Source organism: Mesoplodon mirus (assembly GCF_964341445.2).
Source record: "Mesoplodon mirus genome assembly, chromosome: 2".
Taxonomy (NCBI): domain Eukaryota; kingdom Metazoa; phylum Chordata; class Mammalia; order Artiodactyla; family Ziphiidae; genus Mesoplodon; species Mesoplodon mirus.
Window position 1 is genome coordinate 136,491,524 of NC_138977.1, and position 26,103 is coordinate 136,517,626.

A 26,103-nucleotide genomic window follows, 5' to 3' on the forward strand; every position below is an offset into this window, starting at 1 on the left:
GTATCTGTTAAAAATGTATAAAGTATTATGAATTATGGGGGCTGGTATTATAATGTCTTTTGCCTAAGAGAAGTTAGAGAAGTCTTGAAATGAGGAGATTTTTGAGGTTAGTCTTGAAGATTGTTGAGGAATTTATCAGAAAAAGCAGAAGTCTAGTCAAGTCAAACGTGAAAAAATAGGCAAGACTGTGTTTAAGAAACAGGAAGTTAGTAGTCTGTTATGCCAGGAATATAAATTACATGAGGGGAATTAGCAAGAGATGAGACTCTTTGAAGCCAGATGATGACTAACTTTATATGCCATGCTGAGGAGTGTTGATTATATTCCCAAAGAAGTGGGGAATCCAGAAAGCATTAATAAAGAAGAATTTTTATCATCAGTGGGCTTCCCTGGTGGCACAGTGGTTAAGAATCCACCTGCCAATGCAGGGGACACAGGTTTGAGCCCTGGTCCAAGAAGATCCCACATGCTGCGGAGCAACTGAGCCCATGAGCTACAGCTGCTCAGCCTGCACTCTAGAGCCCGTGAGCCACTACTATGGAGCCCACACGCCTAGAGCCCATGCTCTGCAACAAGAGAAGCCACTGCAATGAGAAGCCTGCACACTGTAACAAAGAGTAGCCCCCATTCGCTGCAACTAGAGAGAGCCCACGTGCAGCAGCGAAGACCCAACACAGCCAAAAATAAATAAATTTTTTTAAAAAAAAGAATTTTTTATCATCAGATAACTTTTTTTTTTTTTTTTTTTTGCAGATAGGATGCATTATAGAGGATGAATTAAAGAGAATACCAGCAGTAAAAGATCAGTTTGGAATCTATTGGAATAGTCCTGGGAAATAATGATGAGGCCAGTGGTTGGGCCATGGAAGTGGAAATGGATTACACAACTGAGGGACAATTTAGTAGAATCATTAGGCAGATTAGATAGAAATCAGGAAACCATCTACTATAGAGTTTTTGTTTGGGCAGATTATCTTATCCACCTCCCTGTTGTTGGAGATGAGACCACTGAGACAGTCTTGTGGTCAAGTGAATTGCATTAAGCCACATCACTGGTTAGTGACAGAACTGGGTTCCTGACCCTAGGATTCTCCCATATTGCACATCATTCCCACTGTGGCTCTAACAATTTTTGTCTTTAATCATGCTCTGATCTTACATTTGTTTACATTTAACAGTGCACTTTAATGTACATTATCTATTTTGAAGTTTTCAGCAACCCCATGACATAAGTAGAATAAGCATTATTACCCTCTTTCTGAAGGCAAGAAAGCCAAGTCAGAGTGGGTGCTATGCTTATTCAGAAGTTGCTCAGTTTTATCATTACTATATAAAATATTACTCCTTAAGTTTTTCTTTTTAGAATATATGGAATTTTATAACTGGTAGATTTGTTGATTGATTCATGTAGTAGATGCACTCGTGAAATTGTCTCTAAGCTTAGATTTTACATCCATTAGTGTAAGGTGGTTTTGGAGTTGTTTTTGGTTTTGTTTTGTCATTTGGTGAATCATTTTGCAAGTAGAAAAAATTTGTGTCTAATAAACTCAAAGTTTTATAAATTCAATTCATTTAAAGCAAAGCATATTCTTAAGTGCTTAATTGTATGAAATATTATTGGTATCACTTTTTCTGGTAGACAGTATATCATAGAGGACTTGGTTTAAATACCAATTTCATTCTTGTTTGTGAATCCTTGGGCAAGTTGGCAAACCTGTCACCCTCACTCTCTTGACTTCAGTTTGATATAATAATAGTACTTATTTACAGGTATTGTGTTAAGTGAAACGATGTCTACAAAGCACTTAGGACAGTTCCTGGAACCTAATAACTACCTGATACATTTTAGCTATTAGATTTTTATTTCCTGTTGTTTTTATGCTAACCAATTATGTAATTATAAATATTGTTAGAGTCAAAAGTAATGAAGTAACATTTGCTGTGAGTTTTGCATCAAGTAATTTCTTTAGGTTCAACAGCACTAATATGATTTATATTTATATTATATACATAAAATATAATTAGGAAACAAATATGGGGAGTTCCTACACTAAAGTACCTTCCTTCCTAAAACCCTATGTTTTTTTCCATAATCCACATGTTCTGTTTTTACACATAGTGTTTCATTGGTATAATATTAAAACTCTTTTTTTTATGTTTCAGAAAGTCTTATTTTTTTATTCGAAAATCTTTTTCTATGGGGAGTCAAGAAGATATTGAAACTTATTTGATACTATTAGAACATTCAAAAACTTGTCCTTTTTGTCCTTTGCAGCTTCAGTCTCAGAAGAAAGTAAATATTAGACCATCTTGAGACAAATGTTTCAGTTCATTATGTTAAGTGATTATATAATACATACTTCTGGTGTTTAAGGAATGATCAAGGTGTTGAAACTTAGGTTCATTTTCATAGAAAGACCAATCAGCAATATTTCACTAACTCTGTTCAGGAAATTATATACATAACTATATTCTACTTAATGCACTGACATTCTTGTTAGGTAATTTATCAAGATGATAAAGTTCTTCAAGAAATCTATTGAATTATTTGAGTATAAAGCATAATTTATCCAAGTAAAGTATTAATGATTCCCACTTTGTACTCATCCCTTCAGCTATATTTTTTCTTCTTTACACTCTTCGACATAAAGGACTCTTTCAGTATTTATCCCTTACATTCATTTTAAGGTGTATCGTGGTTGGTACTGATTTTACCAAATTTAGATTTCTAATTAAAAAAATTTTTATGGTCTATGAAAAGTGTTTGTTGGTTTACTTTGTATTTTAGGCAAGCCAAGTTAGATCTGAGAGTTGCAGCAGCAAAAGTGGAAGAGTTAACTAAAGTGACTGAAGATCTTCAAGGACAGATGCAAAAGAAGGTATCTTCCTTTTTCTAAGACAACTGGATGCAGATGCCTGTAGCTTTGTTTTATATGTGTTTTATTGTTGATCTGTTTTGGATTAGGTGTTAAAGAGGATTGCTGGAAAATGAATTAATCATTTTATTGTCCTCAAAATATGAAATATGAAATTAGGAAGCTAAATTGTAACATTGGAAATAACTTTATTTCTGTTCAGTGTACCCTAAGTCAATAAACATCACAATATCATAATCATCCCTAAACACATCATTACTGAAATGCATGTTAATGTAAGATCAAGTTTTAGTTAGTTGGTTATATGTAGATGGAAAAGGAGTATTTAATACTACGTTTTGTTTAATACTACATTTTGTGTTATTTGTTGGCATAAAAGACTGGTTCTTTTTACGTGTAATGGGGAAGTTTCAAGAAGGTGTCAAGGAAAGGTCAGGCTTTAAATTTAGATGGATCTAATTATTAAAATTCTAACTCTGGTACTTACTAGCTGTGTGACTTTTCTAAGACTTATTTCCTAGTCTGTAAAAGTTGGTTATAGATTTCCAATAATGGTAGACTTGTGAAAGGCTTATGCAAACCTTCTGATAGATAATAGTTATAAAAATTGGATAAAGTTTTTTTGAAACACTGCAGAGCACCCAAAAACAGTCACTGAAAGAGATAAGAATTATGAGTTTTTAACTTTCTGACCTGAAAGTTCTCCCTAATCCCCACAGCTATGGCTTCGGAAAACAAAAGCTTTATATGCTCTTACAGTAGTACCCAAGACCAAAGTTTAGGACTAGAAAAGCAGTTGAAAATTTAAAGAAGAAATATTGGCAGAAAGAGAACCACACACAAAAAAAATTGAGACCCAAATTCTGAATGTAAAGTCTGACCAAATCCATGGCTGACAACCAAGCTATGCACATGGGAGCTGGAGAGGGTCCCCAGAAAACCCAATGAAAAAGTAGGCAGAGACCTGAGAGACATCTACTCTTGAAAGATAGAGCTACATGGAACTAGATGTTTAGGTTTTGCAGCTTTTTATAATTGAGTGCATTCCCGAGATGTGTGCAACTTGAGCAGCCAAAAGCTGAAGCATCAATGTTTGAAGTATTAGTGGACAGAGCCCAAAGCTGGCAGAGCAGCTGAAAATTACAGGGGAGTCTGTAAAAGCGACAAAGCCACAAAGAGGATGAGCCCTACCTCTGCCCAAATCTTGACGGATCCTCAAATTATGCAGGCACAGTGAGTTGCCTGGGAGCCTAGTTAGAAGAGCAACAGTGGAAAGAAATAAGAACTCATCACAGATGCCAGCTGCTGCACACTATAGGGGACACACTTCAGAGTTTGAGTCTAGGTAAGATAATTGCCTAACTGAACAAAAAAAAAGCTAATCTTCGAAAAAACAAAACAGAATCCAGAGAAACTGTGATTCGTTATCTTTATTATCCAGTTTTCAATCAAAACTTACTAGACACTAATGTATGACTGGTGGGGGAGGGGGAGGAAGAAGAAGTTGATAGAAACTCATTTTCATTGAGTTTGGATTTAGCTGTTGGATTTAGCGGGCAAAGAAAGGCTTCAAATAAGCTATTATAAACATGTTCACGGAATTAAAGAAAATCTATTTTTAAATTAGAGTAAAATAAGATATAAGTGAAGGAATGGATAGAGAATGTTTAATTGAGAACTAGAAAATAATTTTAAAAATAGAAATTCTAGAGTTTAAAAGTACATCAACCCAAATAAAAAATTTCATTAGATGGGCTCAAAAATTAATTGGAATGAGCAGAAGAAATAATCAATGAACTTAAAAACAGATCAATAGAAATTTTCCTGTTCAAAGAATAGAGTTTAAAAGATGAAAGAAAAATGAACAGGACCTCAGAGATCTGTGGGACAATATGAAGCAAGCCAGTCGAAGTGTAATTGGAATTGCAGAAGTAGGGGGTAGAAAAGATGTTTAAAGAAATAATGACTGAAAACTTCCAAAATTTGGTGGAAAACATTAGCAAATCCAAGAAACTCAGTGAACCCTTAGTACAATAAACACAAAGAAAATCACTTTAAACACATCATGACAACACTGACAGCCAATTACAAAGAGAAAACTTGAAAGCAGCAACAGAAAAATAGGAACAGGGAACAGAGATAAGAATAATGGCTGACCTCTCATCAAAAAATTGTGGAAGCAGAAAACACTGAAGTAATATATTTGAAGTGCTGATGGAAAAAAATGCTCATTAAGAATTCTATGTCCAGGGACTTCCCTGGTGGCGCAGTGGTCAAGAACCCGCCTGCCAGTGGAGGGGACGCGGGTTCAATCTTTGGTCTGGGAAGATCCCACATGCTGCAGAGCAACTCAGCCCTTGTGCCACAGCTACTGAGCCTGTGCTCTAGAGCCCACGAGCCACAACTACTGAGCCCACTCGCCCTGGAGCCCTCACGCCGCAGCTACTGAGCCCACATGCCTAGAGCCTGCTGAAGCCTGAGTGCTCTAGGGCCTGAGAGCCACAACCACTGAGCCCATGCTCCGCACTGCTGAAGCCCACATGCCTAGAGCCTGTGCTCCACAACAAGAGAAGCCACCACAATGAGAAGCCCGTGCACTGCAACAAAGAGTAGCCCCTGCTCACTGCAACTAGAGAAAGCCTGTGCGCAGCAACAAAGACCCAACACAACCAAAGATAAATAAATAAATAAATAAATAAATAATGGTATGTCCAGTGGAACTGTACTTCAAAAACGAGAGCAAAATAAAGGCATTTTTAGGTAAAGAAAAACTGGGAAATTTTGTCACTTAGTAGAGCTGTCCTTCAAAAACTGCTGAAGGAATTTCTTTAGACTGAAAGGAAATGACACCAGGTGACAACTCAGATATAGGAAGAAATTAAGAGCAACAGGAGTTGTAAATATGAAATAATACATGTACATAATTTATGTTTTCTTTTCTCTTGTCAATACCTTAAAAGACTTGACTGGATTTATAAAGTATGCACATACACTATATGACAACAAAGGCACTAAAACCTAGGATGTTTCACGGCAATAAATACACTGTAGCAAGGTTCCAGTGTTTTCTCTGAATTAATATTAACTAAATAAATTGGGATAAGTTAAAGATGCAAGTTACAGTTTCTAGAGCAACCACTAAAAAATAATTCAAAGAGATACAGCTAAAAGCCAATAGAAGAACACAACAAAAGGTAGGATAGGATGAACAGGAATTTTTTTTTTTGAGATGATACAAATAAAACCTATTAATTTATTTTAAAGCGTCACTATTTAAAGTAGAAATATCCTATGATTATAACAGAATGCAGCATAACCTAGCTAAAAGAACATATTCTGAGGGCAGATTATCTGCAACAAATCCCTGCGTTGTTTTTTTAGACTTGTGCTATAGAAATAGTTGGAATACGGGCCTCCCTGGTGGCGCAGTGGTTGAGAGTCCGCCTGCCGATGCAGGGGATGCGGGTTCGTGCCCCGGTCTGGGAGGATCCCATGTGCCGCGGAGCGGCTGGGCCCGTGAGCCATGGCCGCTGGGCCTGCGCATCCCGAGCCTGTGCTCCGCAGCGGGAGAGGCCACAGCAGTGAGAGGCCCGCATACCGCAAAAAGAAAAAAAAAAAAAGAAATAGTTGGAATATTGATAGAAATCCATATGCAGTGACTGTTTTGATTATTGTTTTACTAATACAGAATTGATAGTGAGGTTCTCCTCCCCCTTTTTTAGTATATGCATGGTTTGTTTCCAAAGTGATATTGCTTTAAACTTACATATGAAATTCTAGCAACATAATAACTTTACAGAGTGAACTGTTTTCTTTATGCTGTTTAATGATGTATTGAATTTTGACAAACTAAAAGTAAACATCCAGTTTCTTTATTTTCTAGGAGGAGGATATGGTGTCTGCCCAAGGAAGAGAGGAAGCATCAGATAGGCGCTTACAGCAATTACAGTCTAGTATAAAACAATCAGAAACAAGGTAAACTGCTAAATACATCTAGTCTATAAGCTTCAAATGTTATTCCACATTAGAGTTTGTTTATGATTTATGATATCGTCTAGAATATATATTTTATAAATGCTAAAGAAACTGTAATCATAGGTTTGAAATCTGATTTGCTGGACATTGTTTATTAAAAAAAATCATATTCAGAAGATTGAACATGTGTTTTGAACATATATTCAAAGATCATTTTTGTCTTTGCCTTTTCTCCAAAACAGTAATAGTCAAGTTTAGTTAATCCCCAAATCAGAAATGTTCTTTTCATCTTAAAGCAGAAAAAAAAATAGTGAAGTTGGGTAAAAATTATACAGAAAAATCATTTCTTACTGAGAAATACTTGAGAAATCATTATAGATGTTTTTCCTGGAGTCTTATGGAACAAAAATTTTCAGTTACCTTTGAAGGTCTGGGCTACTTTTTTTTTTTTTTTTTTTTTTTTGCTGTACGCGGGCCTCTCACTGCTGTGGCCTCTCCCGTTGTGGAGCACAGGCTCTGGACGCGCAGGCCCATGTCTCACGGGCCTAGCCGCTCCGCGGCATGTGGGATCTTCCCGGACCAGGACACGAACCCGTGTCCCCTGCATCGGCAGGCAGACTCCCAACCACTACACCACCAGGGAAGCCCTGGGCTACTTTTTAAATATATTCTGTAACTTTGTCTTTAATTGCTGTCTTAATGCAGATGTTCATTCTAGAATCTTTTGTTGTTTTCTAGTCCTTGTTGGATATTCCCTTAAGGAACTTGAAAATTGTCATTTGTAATCTATTAAAGATACAGTGACTACAGCACATAAAATCACATTATGGTTTGTAGCTGAAAAATTTACTCTGTATGATTGGAATCTGTTACACTCAGAAATAGTCTACTGATCTGAGGACCTCAAAAACTGAGATCTCAGTTCTAGTCACAGATCCATGGCTAATACTGTTTGTTCAGAAAAAAATTAGTGTCTCTGAGCTTCTCTTGTTTTCCAAAATGCTAATAAAACTAATTTCTTTGCTCACAGTGGGTTCAGAACTAATTGATTTTAACTACTAACTTGAGATTCTGATGAAAGATGTAATTTCTAAGTGCTAGGGTTTTTTGGGTTTTGTTTTGCATTTTTCTAAACTTTTCAACAGTTGATTATTTGACTGCTTTCTTGAACTTTTTTGTTAACCTTAGAGAAAAGTCTGTGGTTGTAGATTTTTCATTTGTTATTTTAGTAGCATTATGTGCTATGAAAATAAATGCTAGAGACTTGAAATAGTGAAATCTGAATATGTAAATTTCATATTCTGATAGTATTTCATAAGGAATCAAGTTGGTAATCGATGCTTTAAGTTGTCTTTTTAGTACTGAAGTCTCTGAGATTTTTGTTGTTTTTTTTCTGCTTTTAGTATAAAGTTATAATATAACCTAACTGAAAGCTTCCTAAAGAGAGATTACTGCATACGTAAGAAAATCTAAGGATATTTTTTAAAGTTCAGTATTCAGCTAGCTGCCTTTGAGAAGAAAATTTTTACATTGGCTGTCTCTTGGAGCTATTAAATTAATGTTGTTTCTATTATGATTAAAAAAAGTTATATTTTAAAGTTAAAAAAACTCTTGTATTTTTATATAAGAGAAAGCAGAATTATTAGTGTAGTTGATATGTGTCTATAAGCAATGTTCAGCCAGTGTTTTAGGTGTGAATATATCCTGTCTAATGGAACTACCAGCTATGGAAAAGCTGTTTTTAATGGCCATCTTTGTTCCATAAAATCAAAGACACTTTGGCCTCAGTAAATACTTACTATTTGAGTTATTAAAATTATATTTATTATTTATTTATAAAATTATTATTTGTGATCCTTTCAAATGCCACAAACACCTAAGAAGCATAAATCATTTTCTCCCATCTTCCAAAAAAAGGCCTCCCTGCTTTTCAGATGATTCATGGGTACTGGGAATTATCTCTAGGGAACACCAGTTCTCTGGGAAAGACTGCTGATTTGTATATTCTCTGTTGAATAAGGTCAGAGTGAAATGAATAGAATTGCTTTAAACTACCTCTTCATATTTTTTAATTTGGTGTTTCTTTCAAGGTAAGAATACGCCAATAAGACTAAGATTTCAAACCATTGTTCTTTCCTTGTTGTGATTTGTTGTCTCCACCTCCCTGCTCCCATTTTAACGGATACCATTCTCCCTCAGCTTCCTGAGTACACATGGAAGGTACATTTTTTTAAGACATTGTTTAGAAATATCTTTATTCTACCTTTAAAGGTGATAGTTTGGGTGAGTAATGAATCCTAGGTTGGAAATTCTAGGTTTTAAATCATTTTTCCTTAAAATGTTGACATTTTCCTCATATTATTTAGCTTCCAGCTGCAGAAAAAAATTCCTTTGTCATTCGAAATTCCTACTTTGTATGTTTGACCTGTTCCCCCAGCCCTGTGGACCCCGTCCCAGAGACTTGCGGTATCATCCACCCACGACCTCCACAGTTAATATTCTACAATTGCAGATGTGCACATTTAGTAAGAATATGTCTTCATTTTACTGGGGACATTTCAATATAGAAATTCATGTTCTTCACTTCTGGCAATATTTTTGGGATTTTCTGTTGAATAATTTTTTTTCTCTGTTTTTTCATTTTTTCTTATAATGTTAGCTGGATATTGGATCTAATGGATTGATTCCCTAATTTTCCTGTTTTTTCTCTCCCATTTTCCATTTCTTCATTTATTTTCTCCTTTCTTGGGGGTTCCTTTAAATTTTCTTCTAACTAACCATTTGTTGAATATTTTATTTTAGCTATCATAAATTTTTTAAAGAGCCATTTCTTATCCTCTGAATGTTTCTTTTTCTATAGTATCTTAGTATAAATTTTATATCATCTCTTAGTAAAATATATTAAAATATTTTTAAGGTTTTATTCTGCCATCTGCATTGTCTCTGATTTCTCTAACATTCCTTTTTTCGTTGTGCCTGTCTGTCTTCCTTCCAAAGACTTGGTGATCCTTTCTATCCATTGATATTTAAAAATAAGACACCAAAGTGCCTGCTTCACCAGCACACATACTAAAAACTGGAATATACAAAGAAAATTAGCATGACCCACACTCAAATCCTTGAAACATTCCATGTTTTTAAAAATCAAATTCACAGATACAGAGAACAGATTGATGGTTGCCAGAGGCAGGGATTGGGGAGGGGTGGGTGAAATAGATGAAGGTGGTCAAAAGGTGCATACTTCCAGTTATAAAAGAAATGAATCACAGGGATGTAATATACAGCATGGTGACTATAGTTAATAATACTGTATTATATATTTGAAAGTTGCTAAGAGAATAGATCTTAAAAGTTCTCATCACAAGAAAAAAAATTGTAGTTGTATATGTGGTGATATCAACTTGACTTATTGTGATTATTTCAAAATATATGCAAATACTGAATTATTATGTTTTTGCCTGAAACTAATACACAGTTGTCCCTCAGTATCCACTTGGTTTTGGGTCCAGGACCCCTGTGGATACCAAAATCCGTGGATGTTCAAGTCCCTTATATAAAATGATACAGTGTTTGTATATAACCTATGCACATCCTCCTGTATACTTTAAATCATGTCTAGATTACTTACTAATACAATACAAATGTTATGTAAATAGTTGCTGGTGCACAGCAAATTTAAGTTTTACTTTTCGGAAATTTTTTTTTAATATTTTCAGCCTGGTTGGTTGAATCCTGTAATGTGGAAACCACAGATATGGGGGTTGACTGTAATGTTGTATGTCAATTATATCTCAATTTTTAAAAAAAGTAAGACACCAAAAAGTAGGTAGGTAGGTAGGTAGGTATAGGTGGGCTTATAGTCTGGCACACTTATTATATTATGTTTAGGCAGTGAGCTGGCTTTTTCCTTGGGCAGTCCCCAGATATCAGAATCTGAGGGTGCTCTTTCTTGAGCCAATTTCTCCAGAGTAGGATCCATCAGTCTTTTGCCGTGGGCTGGGGATGGAAGTGCACAAGCCTGAGTGTATTCCAAAACCTGAAGAAAGAGTCTGGCAGGTGATAATGTTCAATATGCAGACTTTCCTCCAGTGCCCTGGGTTTTGTTATGTTTCCTCACCACCAACTTAACTTGAAATGACAGCGCCTTGCTATATAGTTATAGATAGATATGTAGATCTGAATCGTAATTTAGGTGGAAGTTTCGTTTTTTTTCCTCATTGGGGTATGAGTTGCTTTACAACGTTGTGTTAGTTTCTGCTGTATGAATCAGCTATATGTATACATATATTCCCTCTCTCTTGGACCTCCCACCCCACCCCCAATCCCACCCATCTAGGTCACCACAGAGCACCAAGCTGAGCTCCCTGCACCATGCAGCAGGTTCCCACTAGCTATCTGTTTTACACAGAGTATTGTATATATGTCAATCCCAATCTCCCAGTTCATCCATCCCCCCCTTCCCCCCACCACGTCCACCACGTCTCTATTCCTGACTTGAAAATAGGTTCATCTGTACCATTTTCTAGATTCCACATGCATGAGTTAATATACGATATTTGTGTTTTCTCTTTCTGACTTAATTCACTCTGTATGACAGACTCTAGGTCCATCCACATCTCTCCAAATGACCCAGTTTTGTTCCTTTTTATGACTGAATAATATTCCATTGTATATATGTACCACATCTTCTTTATCCATTCATCCATCGATGGACATTTAAGTTGTTTCCATGACCTGGCTTTTGTAAATAGTGTTGCAATGAACATTGGGGTGCATGTGCCTTTTTGAATTATGGTTTTCTCAGGGTATATGCCCAGGAGTGGGATTGCTGGGTCATATGGTAGTTCTAGTTTTGGTTTTTTAAGGAACCTCCATACTGTTTTCCACAGTGGTTGTATTAATTTACATGCCCACCAACAGTGCAAGAGGGTTCCTTCCCTTTTCTCCACTCCCTCTCCAACCTGTATTGTATGTAGATTTTTTGATGATGGCCATTCTGACTGGTGTGAGGTGATACCTCATTGTAGTTTTGATCTGCATTTCTCTAATAATTAGTGATATTGAGCTTTTTTTTTTTTTTTTTTTGCGCGGTACGCAGGCCTCTCACTGCTGTGTCCTCTCCCGCTGCGGAGCACAGGCTCCAGATGCGCAGGCTCAGCAGCCCATAGCTCACGGGCCCAGCCACTCCATGGCATGTGGGATCTTCCCAGACTGGGTCACGAACCCATGTCTCCTGCATCAGCAGGCGGACTCTCAACAACTGCGCCACCAGGGAAGCCCGATGTTGAGCATTTTTTCATGTGTCTCTTGGCTACCTGTATGTCTTCTTTGGAGAAATGTCTATTGAGGTCTTCTGCCCATTTTTTGATTGGGTTGTTTGTTTTTTTGATATTGAGCTGCATGAGCTGTTTGTATGTTTTGGAGATTAATCCCTTGTCAGCTGTTTCATTTGCAAATATTGTCTCCCATTCTGAGGGTTGTCTTTTCATCTCGTTTATGGTTTTCTTTGCTGTGCAAAAGCTTTTTTTTATTTTTTTTTAATTTTTTTTATTAGTTTCTGCTTTATAACAAAGTGAATCAGTCATACATATACATCTGTTCCCACATCCCTTCCCTCATGCATCTCCCTCCCTCCCACCCTCCCCATCCCACCCCTCCAGGCGGTCACAAAGCACCGAGCTGATCTCCCTGTGCTCTGCGGCTGCTTCCCACTATCTATCTACCTTACGTTTGGTAGTGTATATATGTCCATGCCTCTCTTTCGCTTTGTCACAGCTTACCCTTCCCCCTCCCCATATCCTCAAGTCCATTCTCAAGTAGGTCTGTGTCTTTATTCCCGTTTTACCCCTAGGTTCTTCATGACATTTTTCTTTTTAAATTCCGTATATATGTGTTAGCATACGGTATTTGTCTTTCTCTTTCTGACTTACTTCACTCTGTATGACAGACTCTAGGTCTATCCACCTCATTACAAATAGCTCAGTTTCGTTTCTTTTTATGGCTGAGTAATATTCCATTGTATATATGTGCCACATCTTCTTTATCCATTCATCCGATGATGGACACTTAGGTTGTTTCCAGCTCCGGGCTATTGTGAATAGAGCTGCAGTAAACATTTTGGTACACGTCTCTTTTTGAATTATGGTTTTCTCGGGGTATATGCCCAGTAGTGGGATTGCTGGGTCATATGGTAGTTCTATTTTTAGTTTTTTAAGGAACCTCCATACTGTTCTCCATAGTGGCTGTACCAATTCACATTCCCACCAGCAGTGCAAGAGTGTTCCCTTTTCTCCACACCCTCTCCAGCATTTATTGTTTCTAGATTTCTTGATGATGGCCATTCTGACTGGTGTGAGATGATATCTCATTGTAGTTTTGATTTGCATTTCTCTAATGATTAATGATGTTGAGCATTCTTTCATGTGTTTGTTGGCAGTCTGTATATCTTCTTTGGAGAAATGCCTATTTATGTCTTCTACCCATTTTTGGATTGGGTTGTTTGTTTTTTTTGCTATTGAGCTACATGAGCTGCTTATAAATTTTGGAGATTAATCCTTTGTCAGTTGCTTCATTTGCAAATATTTTCTCCCATTCTGAGGGTTGTCTTTTGGTCTTGTTTATGGTTTCCTTTGCTGTGCAAAAGCTTTGAAGTTTCATTAGGTCCCATTTGTTTATCTTTGTTTTTATTTCCATTTCTCTAGGAGGTGGGTCCAAAAGGATCTTGCTGTGATTTATGTCATAGAGTGTTCTACCTGTGTTTTCCTCTAAGAGTTTGATAGTGTCTGGCCTTACATTTAGGTCTTTAATCCATTTTGAGCTTATTTTTGTGTATGGTGTTAGGGAGTGATCTAATCTCAAACTTTTACATGTCCCTGTCCAATTTTCCCAGCACCACTTATTGAAGAGGCTGTCCTTTCTCCACTGTACATTCCTGCCTCCTTTATCAAAGATAAGTTGGCCATATGTGCGTGGGTTTATCTCTGGGCTTTCTATCCTGATCCACTGATCTATGTTTCTGTTTTTATGCCAGTACCACATTGTCTTAATTACTGTAGCTTTGTAGTATAGTCTGAAGTCAGGGAGCCTGATTCCTCCAGCTCCGTTTTTCGTTCTCAAGATTGCTTTGGCTATTCGGGGTCTTTTGTTTTTCCAAACAAATTTTGAAATTTTTTGTTCTAGTTCTGTGAAAAATGCCAGTGGTAGTTTGATAGGGATTGCATTGAATCTGTAGATTGCTTTGGGTAGTAGAGTCATTTTCACAATATTGATTCTTCCAATCCAGGAGCATGGTATATCTCTCCATCTATTTGTATCATCTTTAATTTCTTTCATCAGTGTCTTATAATTTCCTGCATACAGGTCTTTTGTCTCCTTAGGTAGGTTTATTCCTAGATATTTTATTCTTTTTGTTGCAATGGTAAATGGGAGTGTTTTCTTGATTTCATTTTCAGATTTTTCATCATTAGTGTACAGGAATGCCAGAGATTTCTGTACATTAATTTTGTATCCTGCTACTTTACCAAATTCATTGATTAGCTCTAGTAGTTTTTCGGTAGCATCTTTAGGATTCTCTATGTATAGTATCATGTCATCTGCAAACAGTGACAGCTTTACTTCTTCTTTTCCAATTTGGATTCCTTTTATTTCCTTTTCTTCTCTGATTGCTGTGGCTAAAACTTCCAAAACTATGTTGAATAAGAGTGGTGAGAGTGGGCAGCCTTGTCTTGTTCCTGATCTTAGTGGAAATGGTTTCAGTTTTTCACCATTGAGGACAATGTTGGCTGTGTGTTTGTCATATATGGCCTTTATTATGTTGAGGAAAGTTCCCTCTATGCCTACTTTCTGCAGGGTTTTTATCATAAATGGGTGTTGAATTTTGTCGAAAGCTTTCTCTGCATCTATTGAGATGATCATATGGTTTTTCTCCTTCAACTTGTTAATATGGTGTATCCCATTGATTGATTTGCGTATATTGAAGAATCCTTGCATTCCTGAAATAAACCCCACTTGCTCATGGTGTATGATCCTTTTAATGTGCTGTTGGATTCTGTTTGCTAATATTTTGTTGAGGATTTTTGCGTCTATGTTCATCAGTGATATTGGCCTGTAGTTTTCTTTCTTTGTGGCATCCTTGCCTGGTTTTGGTATCAGGGTGATGGTGGCCTCGTAGAATGAGTTTGGGAGTGTTCCTTCCTCTGATATTGTTTGGAAGAGTTTGAGAAGGATGGGTGTTAGCTCTTCTCTAAATGTTTGATAGAATTCGCCTGTGAAGCCATCGGGTCCTGGGCTTTTGTTTGATGGAAGATTTTTAATCACAGTTTCAATTTCAGTGCTTGTGATTGGTCTATTCATATTTTCTATTTCTTCCTGAGTTAGTCTTGGCAGGTTGTGCATTTCTAAGAATTTGTCCATTTCTTCCAGGTTGTCCATTTTATTGGCATAGAGTTGCTTATAGTAATCTCTCCTGATCTTTTGTATTTCTGCAGTGTCAGTTGTTACTTCTCCTTTTTCATTTCTAATTCTATTGATTTGAGTCTTCTCCCTTCTTTTCTTGATGAGTCTGGCTAATGGTTTGTCAATTTTGTTTATCTTCTCAAAGAACCAGCTTTTGGTTTGGTTGATCTTTGCTATCGTTTCCTTCATTTCTTTTTCATTTATTTCTGATCTGATCTTTATGATTTCTTTCCTTCTGCTAGCTTTGGGGGTTTTTTGTTCTTCTTTCTCTAATTGCTTTAGGTGCAGGGTCAGGTTGTTTACTCGAAATGTTTCCTGTTTCTTAAGGTGAGATTGTATTGCTATAAACTTCCCCCTTAGAACTGCTTTTGCTGCGTCCCATAGGTTTTGGGTTGTCGTGTCTCCATTGTCATTTGTTTCTAGGTATTTTTTAATTTCCTCTTTGATTTCTTCAGTGATCCCTTCGTTATTGAGTAGTGTATTGTTTAGCCTCCATGTGTTTGTATTTTTTACAGATCTTTTCCTGTAATTGATGTCTAGTCTCATAGCATTGTGGTCGGAAAAGATACTTGATACAATTTCAATTTTCTTAAATTTACCAAGGCTTGATTTGTGACCCAAGATATGATCTATCCTGGAGAATGTTCCATGAGCACTTGAGAAAAATGTGTATTCTGTTGTTTTTGGATGGAATGTCCTATAAATATCAATTAAGTTCATCTTGTTTAATGTATCATTTAAAGCTTGTGTTTCCTTATTTATTTTCATTTTGGATGATCTGTCCATTGGTGAAAGTGGGGTGTTAAAGTCCCCTACTATGAGTGTGTTACTGTCGATTTCCCCTTTTATGGCTGTTAGTATTTGCCTTATGTATTGAGGTGCTCCTATGTTGGGTGCATAAATATTTACAATTGTTATATCTTCTTCTTGGATTGATCCCTTTATCGTTATGTAGTGTCCTTCTTTGTCTCTTCTAATAGTCTTTATTTTAAAGTCTATTTTGTCTGATATAAGAATTGCTACTCCAGCTTTCTTTTGATTTCCATTTGCATGGAATATCTTTTTCCATCCCCTTACTTTCAATCTGTATGTGTCTCTAGGTCTGAAGTGGGTCTCTTGTAGACAGCATATATGTATGGGTCTTGTTTTTGTATCCATTCAGCCACTCTGTGTCTTTTGGTGGGAGCATTTAGTCCATTTACATTTAAGGTAATTATTGATATGTATGTTCCTATTCCCATTTCCTTAATTGCTTTGGGTTCGTTATTGTAGGTATATTCCTTCTGTTGTGTTTCTTGCCTAGAGAAGTTCCTTTAGCATTTGTTGTAAAGCTGGTTTGGTGGTGCTGAACTCTCTCAGCTTTTGCTTGTCTGTAAAGGTTTTAATTTCTCCATCAAATCTGAATGAGATCCTTGCTGGGTAGAGTAATCTTGGTTGCAGGTTTCTCTCCTTCATCACTTTAATTATGTCCTGCCACTCCCTTCTGGCTTGTAGAGTTTCTGCTGAGAGATCAGCTGTTAACCTGATGGGGATTCCCTTGTGTGTTATTTGTTGTTTTTGCCTTGCTGCTTTTAATATGATTTCTTTGTGTTTAATTTTTGACAGTTTGATTAATATGTGTCTTGGCGTATTTCTCCTTGGATTTATTCTGTATGAGGCTCTCTGTGCCTCCTGGACTTGATTAACTATTTCCTTTCCCATATTAGGGAAGTTTTCAACTATAATCTCTTCAAATATTTTCTCAGTCCCTTTCTTTTTCTCTTCTTCTTCTGGAAGCCCTATAATTTGAATGTTGGTGCGTTTAATGTTGTCCCAGAGGTCTCTGAGACTGTCCTCTGTTCTTTTCATTCTCTTTTCTTTATTTTGCTCTGCAGCAGTTATTTCCACTATTTTATCTTCCACCTCACTTATCCGTTCTTCTGCCTCAGTTATTCTGCTATTGATCCCATCTAGAGTATTTTTCATTTCATTTATTGTGTTTTTAATCGATGCTTGATTCATCTTTAGTTCTTCTAGGTCCTTGTTAACTGTTTCTTGCATTTTGTCTATTCTATTTCCAAGAGTTTGGATCTTGGAAATAGAATCTTGGATCATCTTTACCATCATTATTCTGAATTCTTTTTCAGGTAGACTGCCTATTTCCTCTTCATTGGTTAGGTCTGGTAGGTTTTTATCTTGCTCCTTCACGTGCTGTGTGTTTTTCTGTCTTCTCATTTTGCTTATGTTACTGTGTTTGGGGTCTCCTTTTTGCAGGCTGCAGATTCGTAGTTCCTGTTGTTTTTGTTGTCTGTCCCCAGTGGCCAAGGTTGTTTCAGTAGGTTGTGTATGCTTCCTGGTGGGGGGGACTGGAGCCTGTGTTCTGGTGGTTGAGGCTCAATCTTGTCTTTCTGGTGGACAGGTCCACGTCTGGTGGTGTGTTTTAGGGTGCCTATGGCCTTATTATGTTTTTAGGTAGCCTCTCTGCTAATGGGTGGGGTTGTGTTCCTGCCTTGCTAGTTGCTTGGCATAGGGTGACCAGCACTGTAGCTTGCTGGTCGTTGACTGAAGCTGGGTGCTGGTGTTGGGATGGAGATCTCTGGGAGATTTTCGCTGCTTGATATTATGTGGAGCTGGGAGGTCTCTTGTGGACCCGTGTCCTGAAGTTGGCTCTCCCACTTCAGAGGCACAGCACTGACTCCTGGCTGCAGCACCAAGACCCTTTCATCCACCTGGCTCAGAATAACAGGGAGAAAAAGTAGAAAGAAAGAATTAGTAGAAGAAAGAAAGAGAGAGGGAAAGAAAGGAAGAAGGGAAGAAAGGAAGGAAGGAAGAAAGGAAGAAAGGAGGGAGGGAGGGAGGAAGGATGGAAAGAAAGAAGGAAAGAAAGGAGGGAGGGAGGGAGGAATGAAAGGAAAAGGAAGAGTGAATGGAAGAAGGGAGGGAGGGAGGGAGGAAGGAAAGAAAAAGAAAGTGGAAAGAAGAAGCGTGGGAGGGAGGGAGGAAAGAAAAAGAAAGAAGGAAAGGAGGAGCGGAGGGAGGGAGGGAGGAAGGGACGGTAGGAAGAAAAGAAAGAGCGGGTAAAGTAAAATAGAATAAAGTATGAAATATAGTAGCGTTATTAAAATTAGAAAGTAATTATTGAAAAAAAAAAAGGACCAATAGAACCCTGGGACATATGGTGGAAGCAAAGCTATACAGAGAGAATCTTACACAGAAGATTACACCTACACATTCACAAAAAGAGAGCAGGGGGAAAAATCAAAAATCTTGCTGTCCAAGTCCACCTCCTCAATTTGGGATAATTCATTGTAAAAAGAGGAAAAGGGTGAGAAGTCTGAAATCTTGCTCTCTAAGTCCACCTCCTTAATTTGGAATAATTCGTTGTAAAAAGAGGAAAAGGGGGGAAAGTCTTAAATCTTGTCCTTAAAGTCCACTTCCTCAATTTGGGATGATTCGCTGTCCATTCATGCACTCCACAGACGCAGGGCACATCAAATGGACCATGGAGCTTTAATCCGCTGCCTCCGAGGCTGCACAGAGAGATTTCCCTGTCTGCTCTCACAGCTCCCGGGTCTCAGCCTTGGACCTGGCCCCGCCTCTGCGCGTAGGTCGGCGGAGGGCGTCCGTTCTTCGCTCAGACAGGACGGGTTTAACGGAGCCGCTGATTCGGGGGCTCTGGCTCACTCAGGCAGAGGGGAGGGAGGGGCGCGCAGTGTGGGGCGGGCCTGCGGCGGCAGAGGTCGGCGTGACGTTGCAGCAGCCCGTGGCACTCCGTGCGCTTTCCCGGGAAAGCCGTCCCCGGGTTTCGGGACCCCGGCAGTGGCGGGGTGCACAGGCCCCCCGGAAGGCGGGGCGGACAGTGACCCGTGCTCGCACACAGGCCCCGCGGCGGCGGCGTCAGCAGCAGCCCCAGCGTCCCACGCCCGTCTCCGAGGTCCGCGCCTGTCTCCGGCGCTTCCCCAAGCAGCCCTCTTAATGCCCTCTCCTCTCGCATCAGGAAACAAAAGGGAAAAAAGTCTCTTGCCTCTTCGGCAGCTCCAGACCCTTTCCCCAGACTCCCCCCGGGCTAGCCATGGTGCACTAACCCCTTCAGGCTCTCTTCCTGCCGCCAGCCCCAGTCCTCTCCCTGAGCTCCGACTGAAAGCCGATACCCGAGCCTCAGCTCCCAGCCCCGCCCGCCCCGGCGGCCAAGCAGACAAGCCTCTCGGGCTGGTGTGTGCCTGAGGGCACCGGTCCTCTGTGCCAAAATCTCTCCGCTTTGCCCTCTGCACCCCTGTTGCTGTGCTCTCCTCCGCTACTCCGAAGCTTTCCCCTCCGCCACCTGCAGTCTCCGCCCGCGAAGGGGCTTGTAGTGTGTAGAAACCTTCCCTCCTTCACGGCTCCCTCCCACTGGTGCAGGTCCCGTCCCTATCCTATTGTCTCTGTTTATTCTTTTTTTCTTTTGCCCTACCCAGGTATGTGGGGAGTTTCTTGCCTTTTGGGGGGTCTGAGATCTTCTGTCAGCGTTCAGTAGGTGTTCTGTAGGAGTTGTTCCACGTGTAGATGAATTTCTGATGTATCTGTGGGGAGGAAGGTGATCTCCGCGTCTTACTCTTCCGCCAACTTCCTCCGGGCCCCTGCAAAAGCTTTTAAGTTTCATTAGGTCCCATTTGTTTATTTTTGTTTTTATTTTCATTACTCTAGGAGGTAGGTGAAAAAAGATCTTGCTGTGATTCATGTCAAAGAATGTTCTTCCCTGTTTTCCTGTGAGCGTTTTATAGTGTCTGGTCTTACATTTAGGTCTTTAATCCATTTTGAGTTTATTTTTGTGTGTGGTGTTAGGGAGTGTTCTAGTTTTATTCTTTTACATGTAACTGTCCAGTTTCCCAGCAACACTTATTGAATAGACTATCTTTTCTCCATTGTATATTCTTGCCTCCTTTGTCATAGATTAGGCGACCATAGGTGCGTGGGTTTATCTCTGGGCTTTCTGTACTGTTCCATTGATCTATATTTCTGTTTTTGTGCCAGTACTGTACTGTTTTGATTACTGTAGCTTTGTATAGCTTTGTGTAGCTTCAGGCTTCAGTATAGCCTGAAGTCAGGGAGCCTGATTCCTCCAGCTCCGTTTTTCTTTCTCAAGATTGCTTTGGCTATTCAGGGTCTTTTGTGTTTCCATACAAATTGTAAAATTTTTTGTTCTAGTTCGGTGAAAAATGCTGTTGGTAACTTAATGGGGATTGCATTGAATCTGTAGATTGCTTTGGATAGTACAGTCATTTTCACACTGTTGATTCTTCCAATCCAAGAACATGGTATATCTCTCCATCTGTTTGTGTCATCTTTGCTTTCTTTCATCAGTGTCCTATAGTTTTCTGAGTACATGTCTTTTACCTCCTTAGGTAGGTTTATTCCTAGGTATTTTGTTGTTGTTGCAATGGTAAATGGGAGTGTTTCCTTAATTTCTCTTTCAGATTTTTCTTCATTGGTGTATAGGAATGCAAGAGATTTCTGTGCATTAATTTTGTATCCTGCAATTCATCTATTAGCTCTAGTAGTTTTCTGGTGGCGTCTTTAGGATTTTCTATCTATAGTATCATGTCATCTGCAAACAGTGACATTTTTAATTCTTCTTTTCCAATTTGGATTCCTTTTATTTCTTTTTCTTCTCTGATTGCCATGGCTAGGAGTTCCAAAACTGCTTTGAATAATAGTGGCGAGAGTGGACATCCTTAGGTGGAAGTTTCTATTTGGCAGTATAGCATATTTGTTAGGAACACTGACTCTGGACCCAAACTGACTGAGTTCAAACTCCAGCTTCACCAGTAACTAGATCAATAACCTTGGGCACCTTGCTTACCCTTTTTGTTCTTCAGTTTCTCTATCTATAAAATAAATACAATGATTTAACCTACCTCATAATTTATATGATATAATCTCATATCCTACCTCATAGGCTAATGCTATAACCTGTTTCATAGCATCATTGAAGATATTGAGGATTATGTTTTCTTTAATATATGTAAAGTACCTAGCACAAAGAATGTTCTTACAAGTGTTTGCTATTATCGTTGTTGTTACTATTATTATAGAGTGGGAACTTGGCCCAGCTTTAGTAAGTTGAAAGAAAGGATTCATATAAGATTTGGCTGTAGAGGATATAGAAGTGCTTTATAAGAATAATAACAGGCGTAATACGTCTTTTATGTTATAAAATTATGGAAACCGTTAAATTATGAAGCTGATGATCTGAATCTACTTTCCTATAACTCCACCCCTAACACCAGTGTGACTTTTCAGAGCCACATGGTTGCTGCGACCAATGGACTGTTAAATACATGTAAATCCTTTAGTTGCAAGGCTTTTTCTGACATGTGTGGTTGTGAAGCCCGGAGGTGAGTGTCAGAGTGCCTTGACTGAAGATTGGAATTCACAGAGTCCTAAACAAAGCTTGCCCTGTTGAGACACATGGACTCTTGGGAGATGAAGATGGCGTAAACCCTTCATGAGTCCACCTCCTCTGCCTGGCCCCCAAGAGGCCATGGTGAAGTGAATGGGTGAACTGGTGCTAGTAAAGTGCCAGATGTCCTATACCTCTGTGGGAGAGGTAGAGATTGCTTCATCTTCTACCACAGTGCTTTAACCAAAGTAAGATGGAATGAAGAATGTCATATATGTAAATCATTAAAGTATGAGAGGACTGTATTCCATTAAAAAGCAGAGACCTGCAGATTTTGATTAAAGCCTAGTAATGTGTTATTTTAGAAAATACCTAAAAGAGTAAATGAACTAGAACAAAGGTATCAAGAAAGGAAAGATGAAGAAGATTTGTTTTCAATTTAAAATAAAGGTGTTAGTGGAGAATATTAACAGCTGTAAACAAAAGGAAAGCAGGAATGACAATATTAATATCACATAAGGTAGGGTTTAATGGTAAAAGCAGTAAATAGAATAAAGAGGGCCTTATTTAATGAAAAAATAAATCATCATTTTGAACATTAATAAACCTAAATATGGCAAATAATAGGACAGCTAAATGTGTGAGGCAAAAGCTGGGAAATGCAAGGGTGACAATGAAAATACAGTTACGTTCATTATGGCTTCTCATGCCACCACTTAGAAAAGAAATGCCTGAAAAAAAAACAAAGAAACATATGTAATGCAAAGGAAGAACTGTCTTACCAAAACATATCAGGACATATTATAAAGCCACTATAATCAAGTTAATATGACTTGGGCCTAGACTAGACAAATAGATCAGTGAATCATGACAATCTATAAGTAAATCATGATATTTGCACATTTTAGGTATAAGGGGTTATTTCAATTCATCGGTTACTAATGGTACTCATACAACTGGCTATCAATCTGGAAGAAAGTTAAATTGGACTCCTGTCTTATAGCACATTCAGAAGTAAATTCCAGATTGATTAAAGATTTACAGGTAAAAATATTAAAGTCATAACATTTTTTTTAGGAAATCTAGGAGCTTACATTAACCATCTATGGATAAATGAGATCATCTTTGTAAAAACTGAAATCCCAGATGTTGAAAAAAATAGTCAAATTTAGCTGTATTCAAGTGAGCATTTTTAGTGTAATAAAGATTTCCTAAATAGAGTCAATAGGCCACAACAAAAAAGTAGATTTGGGAAAAAATATTTGCAGTGTACAGAACAGACTGAGGGTTAAATATCTTAATATTCAAAAAGTTCTCATAAAGGAACAAGCAAAGTTAATAAGCCATCAGGAAAAAGTAGGCAAAGGATATGAGGAGGAAATTGAAAGACAATTCACATGGCTAACAAACTTTTAAAATATTCCTAAACTCTCCAGTAATTAGGGAGATACAAATTAACAGTGAGGAGAAGCTGCATCCATCAGACTAGGAAAGGAAAGAGCTTCTGGATGTATTGCTTGAGGGGATTTTTACAAGGTGTTATTGAATGAAAAAAAGCAAGTGTAGAAAAGGGTATATATACTATGATCTTAATTTTTATAGCACAAAAAATTGTGTTTAAAAACCTGTGGATTGATGTATATATACTGTGTATGTATATTTATGTGTATATGTATGTGTATATAAATATCATACATATGATTTTGTGAACGTGGAGAAGAATATTCAAAGATATACATCAGTAAGTTAACATGGGTTACCTGGGTAGAGAGTAGTAAAGGGGAGCCAAGCAAAAAACTAAAAGACAAAAAGACCATATAAAGAGAAAGAACAACTTACTCTTTAAGGGTTTGCTTTATAACACTGTCATGTAACTGTATAAGACAGTATGAGTTAACATAAGTAGGAAAGTGTAGAAAATGTAACATAATCAGAGTCATAATATCTAGGCTCAGTCTAAGCCCCACTGCTCATTATTCATATGACCTTAATTAAATGTTTAAGCTCTCTGGGTCTGTTTGTTATTCTTTTAAATGGAAATAATGAAACCTACTTTACAGAACTTTTGTGTGAATCAAATGAGAAGATACATGTGAAAGTGACTGGAATAATGCCTGTCCTGTAATAGATACTCTGTAAATCTCCTATCTCCCTCCTTTTTAAAAATATTTAACTTTCTCAACATTAGTATTAATTTTTAGGTTATGTGTGACAATCCAAGAAGCTACCCAATTAAGAGCAGAAAAAATACATTTGGAAAAACAGACCAGAGACTTACAAGCAAAGTGCTATGAATTAGAAAATGAGAAATACGAAGCTATTGTAAGAGCCAGAAATAGCATGCAACTCCTAGAAGAAGCTAACCTTCAAAAAAATCAGGTAAGAAAACTAGTAACCACATTTATAAATAATAATAAATAGATAATAAATAAAATAATGAAATACTGAACATTCCCCCATATGACCTGATAGTAAGGGAATCAGTAACTACAGAATTAACGCATAAAAATGAAATTGCTCACCATTAATAGACATACTATTGATACATTCTTGATGTTAAGACTTAACATCATAAAATATGATAAAATGTCAACCCTCTCCTAAAACTTTTATTAGACGTTTTTTATGTCGCCAATCCTTGTGTAGCTAATCTTCATCCCCTGTAGTCTTATACTTTAAAAAAAAAATCTGTTAAAGTACTTACTGCAGTATGTATACTCTATATTTTAGTCACTTGAATCAGATGAATCTTATTAATCTTTATTTCGCCTTCATTACTTACACAATTACTCTAACAGAGCAGAAGCTTAATTGACAGGAATTAAATTAACTATAAAGATTTATTAACTGGAGCCTTCATGTCACTGCTCTTTTTTTTTTTAACCCTCTAATAATTGTGATTACTATGCTACTACATATCACATCTTTTGTCTTTTACCACTTTCTTTAATGGTATTTAGTTTATAGAAGTCACAAAATAGGTTTGTTTTTAATGTTGCTGGCTCCCTTACGAAGCAATCATTAAATTATTATTTCATTTAATCAATATTTATTGAATTCCTAGTGTGTGCATAGTACTCCACTGAGACGTATGGGGATTACAAAGGAAATACTTTGTTTTATTTATGTTTTCTTTTTTACATGATAGATGGTTTTCCAAGAGAACTATTAAAAACAAAACAAGCTATAAGTTGCATGGTAAGAAGCTACTAAGAAATAAAAAAGAAACAATTATCCAAATCTAAGCTGTGGGAATGCTAAGGTGCTTTTTATACCTTTCAGATACTATTCCCTTCTGTGATCTTTTAGACTGGATGAAAGGCACAAAATACATAATATGCTTGGGAATTCCTCTAAACGCCTCAGTTAACTAGAAAAATTATGAGCAGGGCAGAATTGTTTCTCTCTCTCCTCCGAAGCCTATGAGCATTCTTAACATCAGGTCATAAAGATGAATATTTTGTGTGGAGCACAATGGACAGAGAAGTTAGTAGTAATAATACTCATTCCTGTCCCTTAAATCTTCTCATCCAAGTCTCAAGTCCACAAATTGGACTTGAACCGTAAATTGCCTGTTTATGCCTACAGTATTAAGTTCCCTCTTGACTTACTGCTTAATTGCCAGAGGGTTCCCACCTTCAGTTGCTTGTTCCAAGAAGTCAAGTTCTCTTAACCAATCATACAAACAGGTATGAAGCACAACCTTACCTTAGTTTCTTATGAAACTTCCCTTTTTCCCATTGTCCCATTCTCCATGACAAGATTGTTATATCAAAACAGCTATTACTTCTCCCTAGCTTACCTATTTAAGTAGGAGGAAATTTATTAAACAACAAAAACAGAGATAGGAATGTGTATGGTATCTTTGCAAGATAGTGGGATCAGAACACAGAGCCACTTACTCTGTAATGACATTTATAAAAAGAAAGAAAAAAGATTCATTCAAACCTAAAATTGGAGGAGTTCCAGGCTCAGGAAGATATTTGAACTAGACATGTAAACTTGGGACTTGTCAGCATATAAATGGTATTTAAAACCGCAAGATTGGATTAGACCACCAAGGGGTGGATGTGGATAGAGAAAAGGACCAAGGACTAAGACTTGGGTAGTTCGATAATAAAGAGGTTCAGGAGAAGAGGAAGAAACGGCATTGCAGACTCAAAAGGAATAATCAATGAGTTAAGAGGAAAACCAATACTAGGGTGCACTAAAAGCCAAGTATAGAAGGTAAAACAAGGAAAAGAAAGTAATCCATTATCTCAAGTGCTGCTTGACAGATCAATAAGATAATTACGCAAAATTGACTCTCATGGGTTAGCAGTATAGAGATCATGGACAGTGAAAGCCTGATTAGAGTGAACATCACAGAAACTTCTGGAAATGAGCAAGTGCAGACTTTAGAGGAGTTTTGCTCCACAGGGAAGCAAAGAAATGGGATGT

The 26,103-nt window shown here is 37.6% G+C and overlaps 1 protein-coding gene across 3 annotated transcripts in view; it reads left to right on the forward strand.

Moving 5' to 3' along the window:
- Positions 1–26,103, forward strand: part of SCLT1 (sodium channel and clathrin linker 1) — a 283,591-nt gene that overhangs the window by 144,963 nt on the left and 112,525 nt on the right. For all 3 annotated transcript variants that reach the window (XM_082603421.1, XM_082603422.1, XM_082603420.1), the window contains 3 exons: positions 2,789–2,879; positions 6,760–6,851; positions 23,865–24,042. In XM_082603421.1, the coding sequence (XP_082459547.1) occupies positions 2,789–2,879; positions 6,760–6,851; positions 23,865–24,042 (361 nt within the window). The remainder of the gene's footprint in view (positions 1–2,788; positions 2,880–6,759; positions 6,852–23,864; positions 24,043–26,103) is intronic.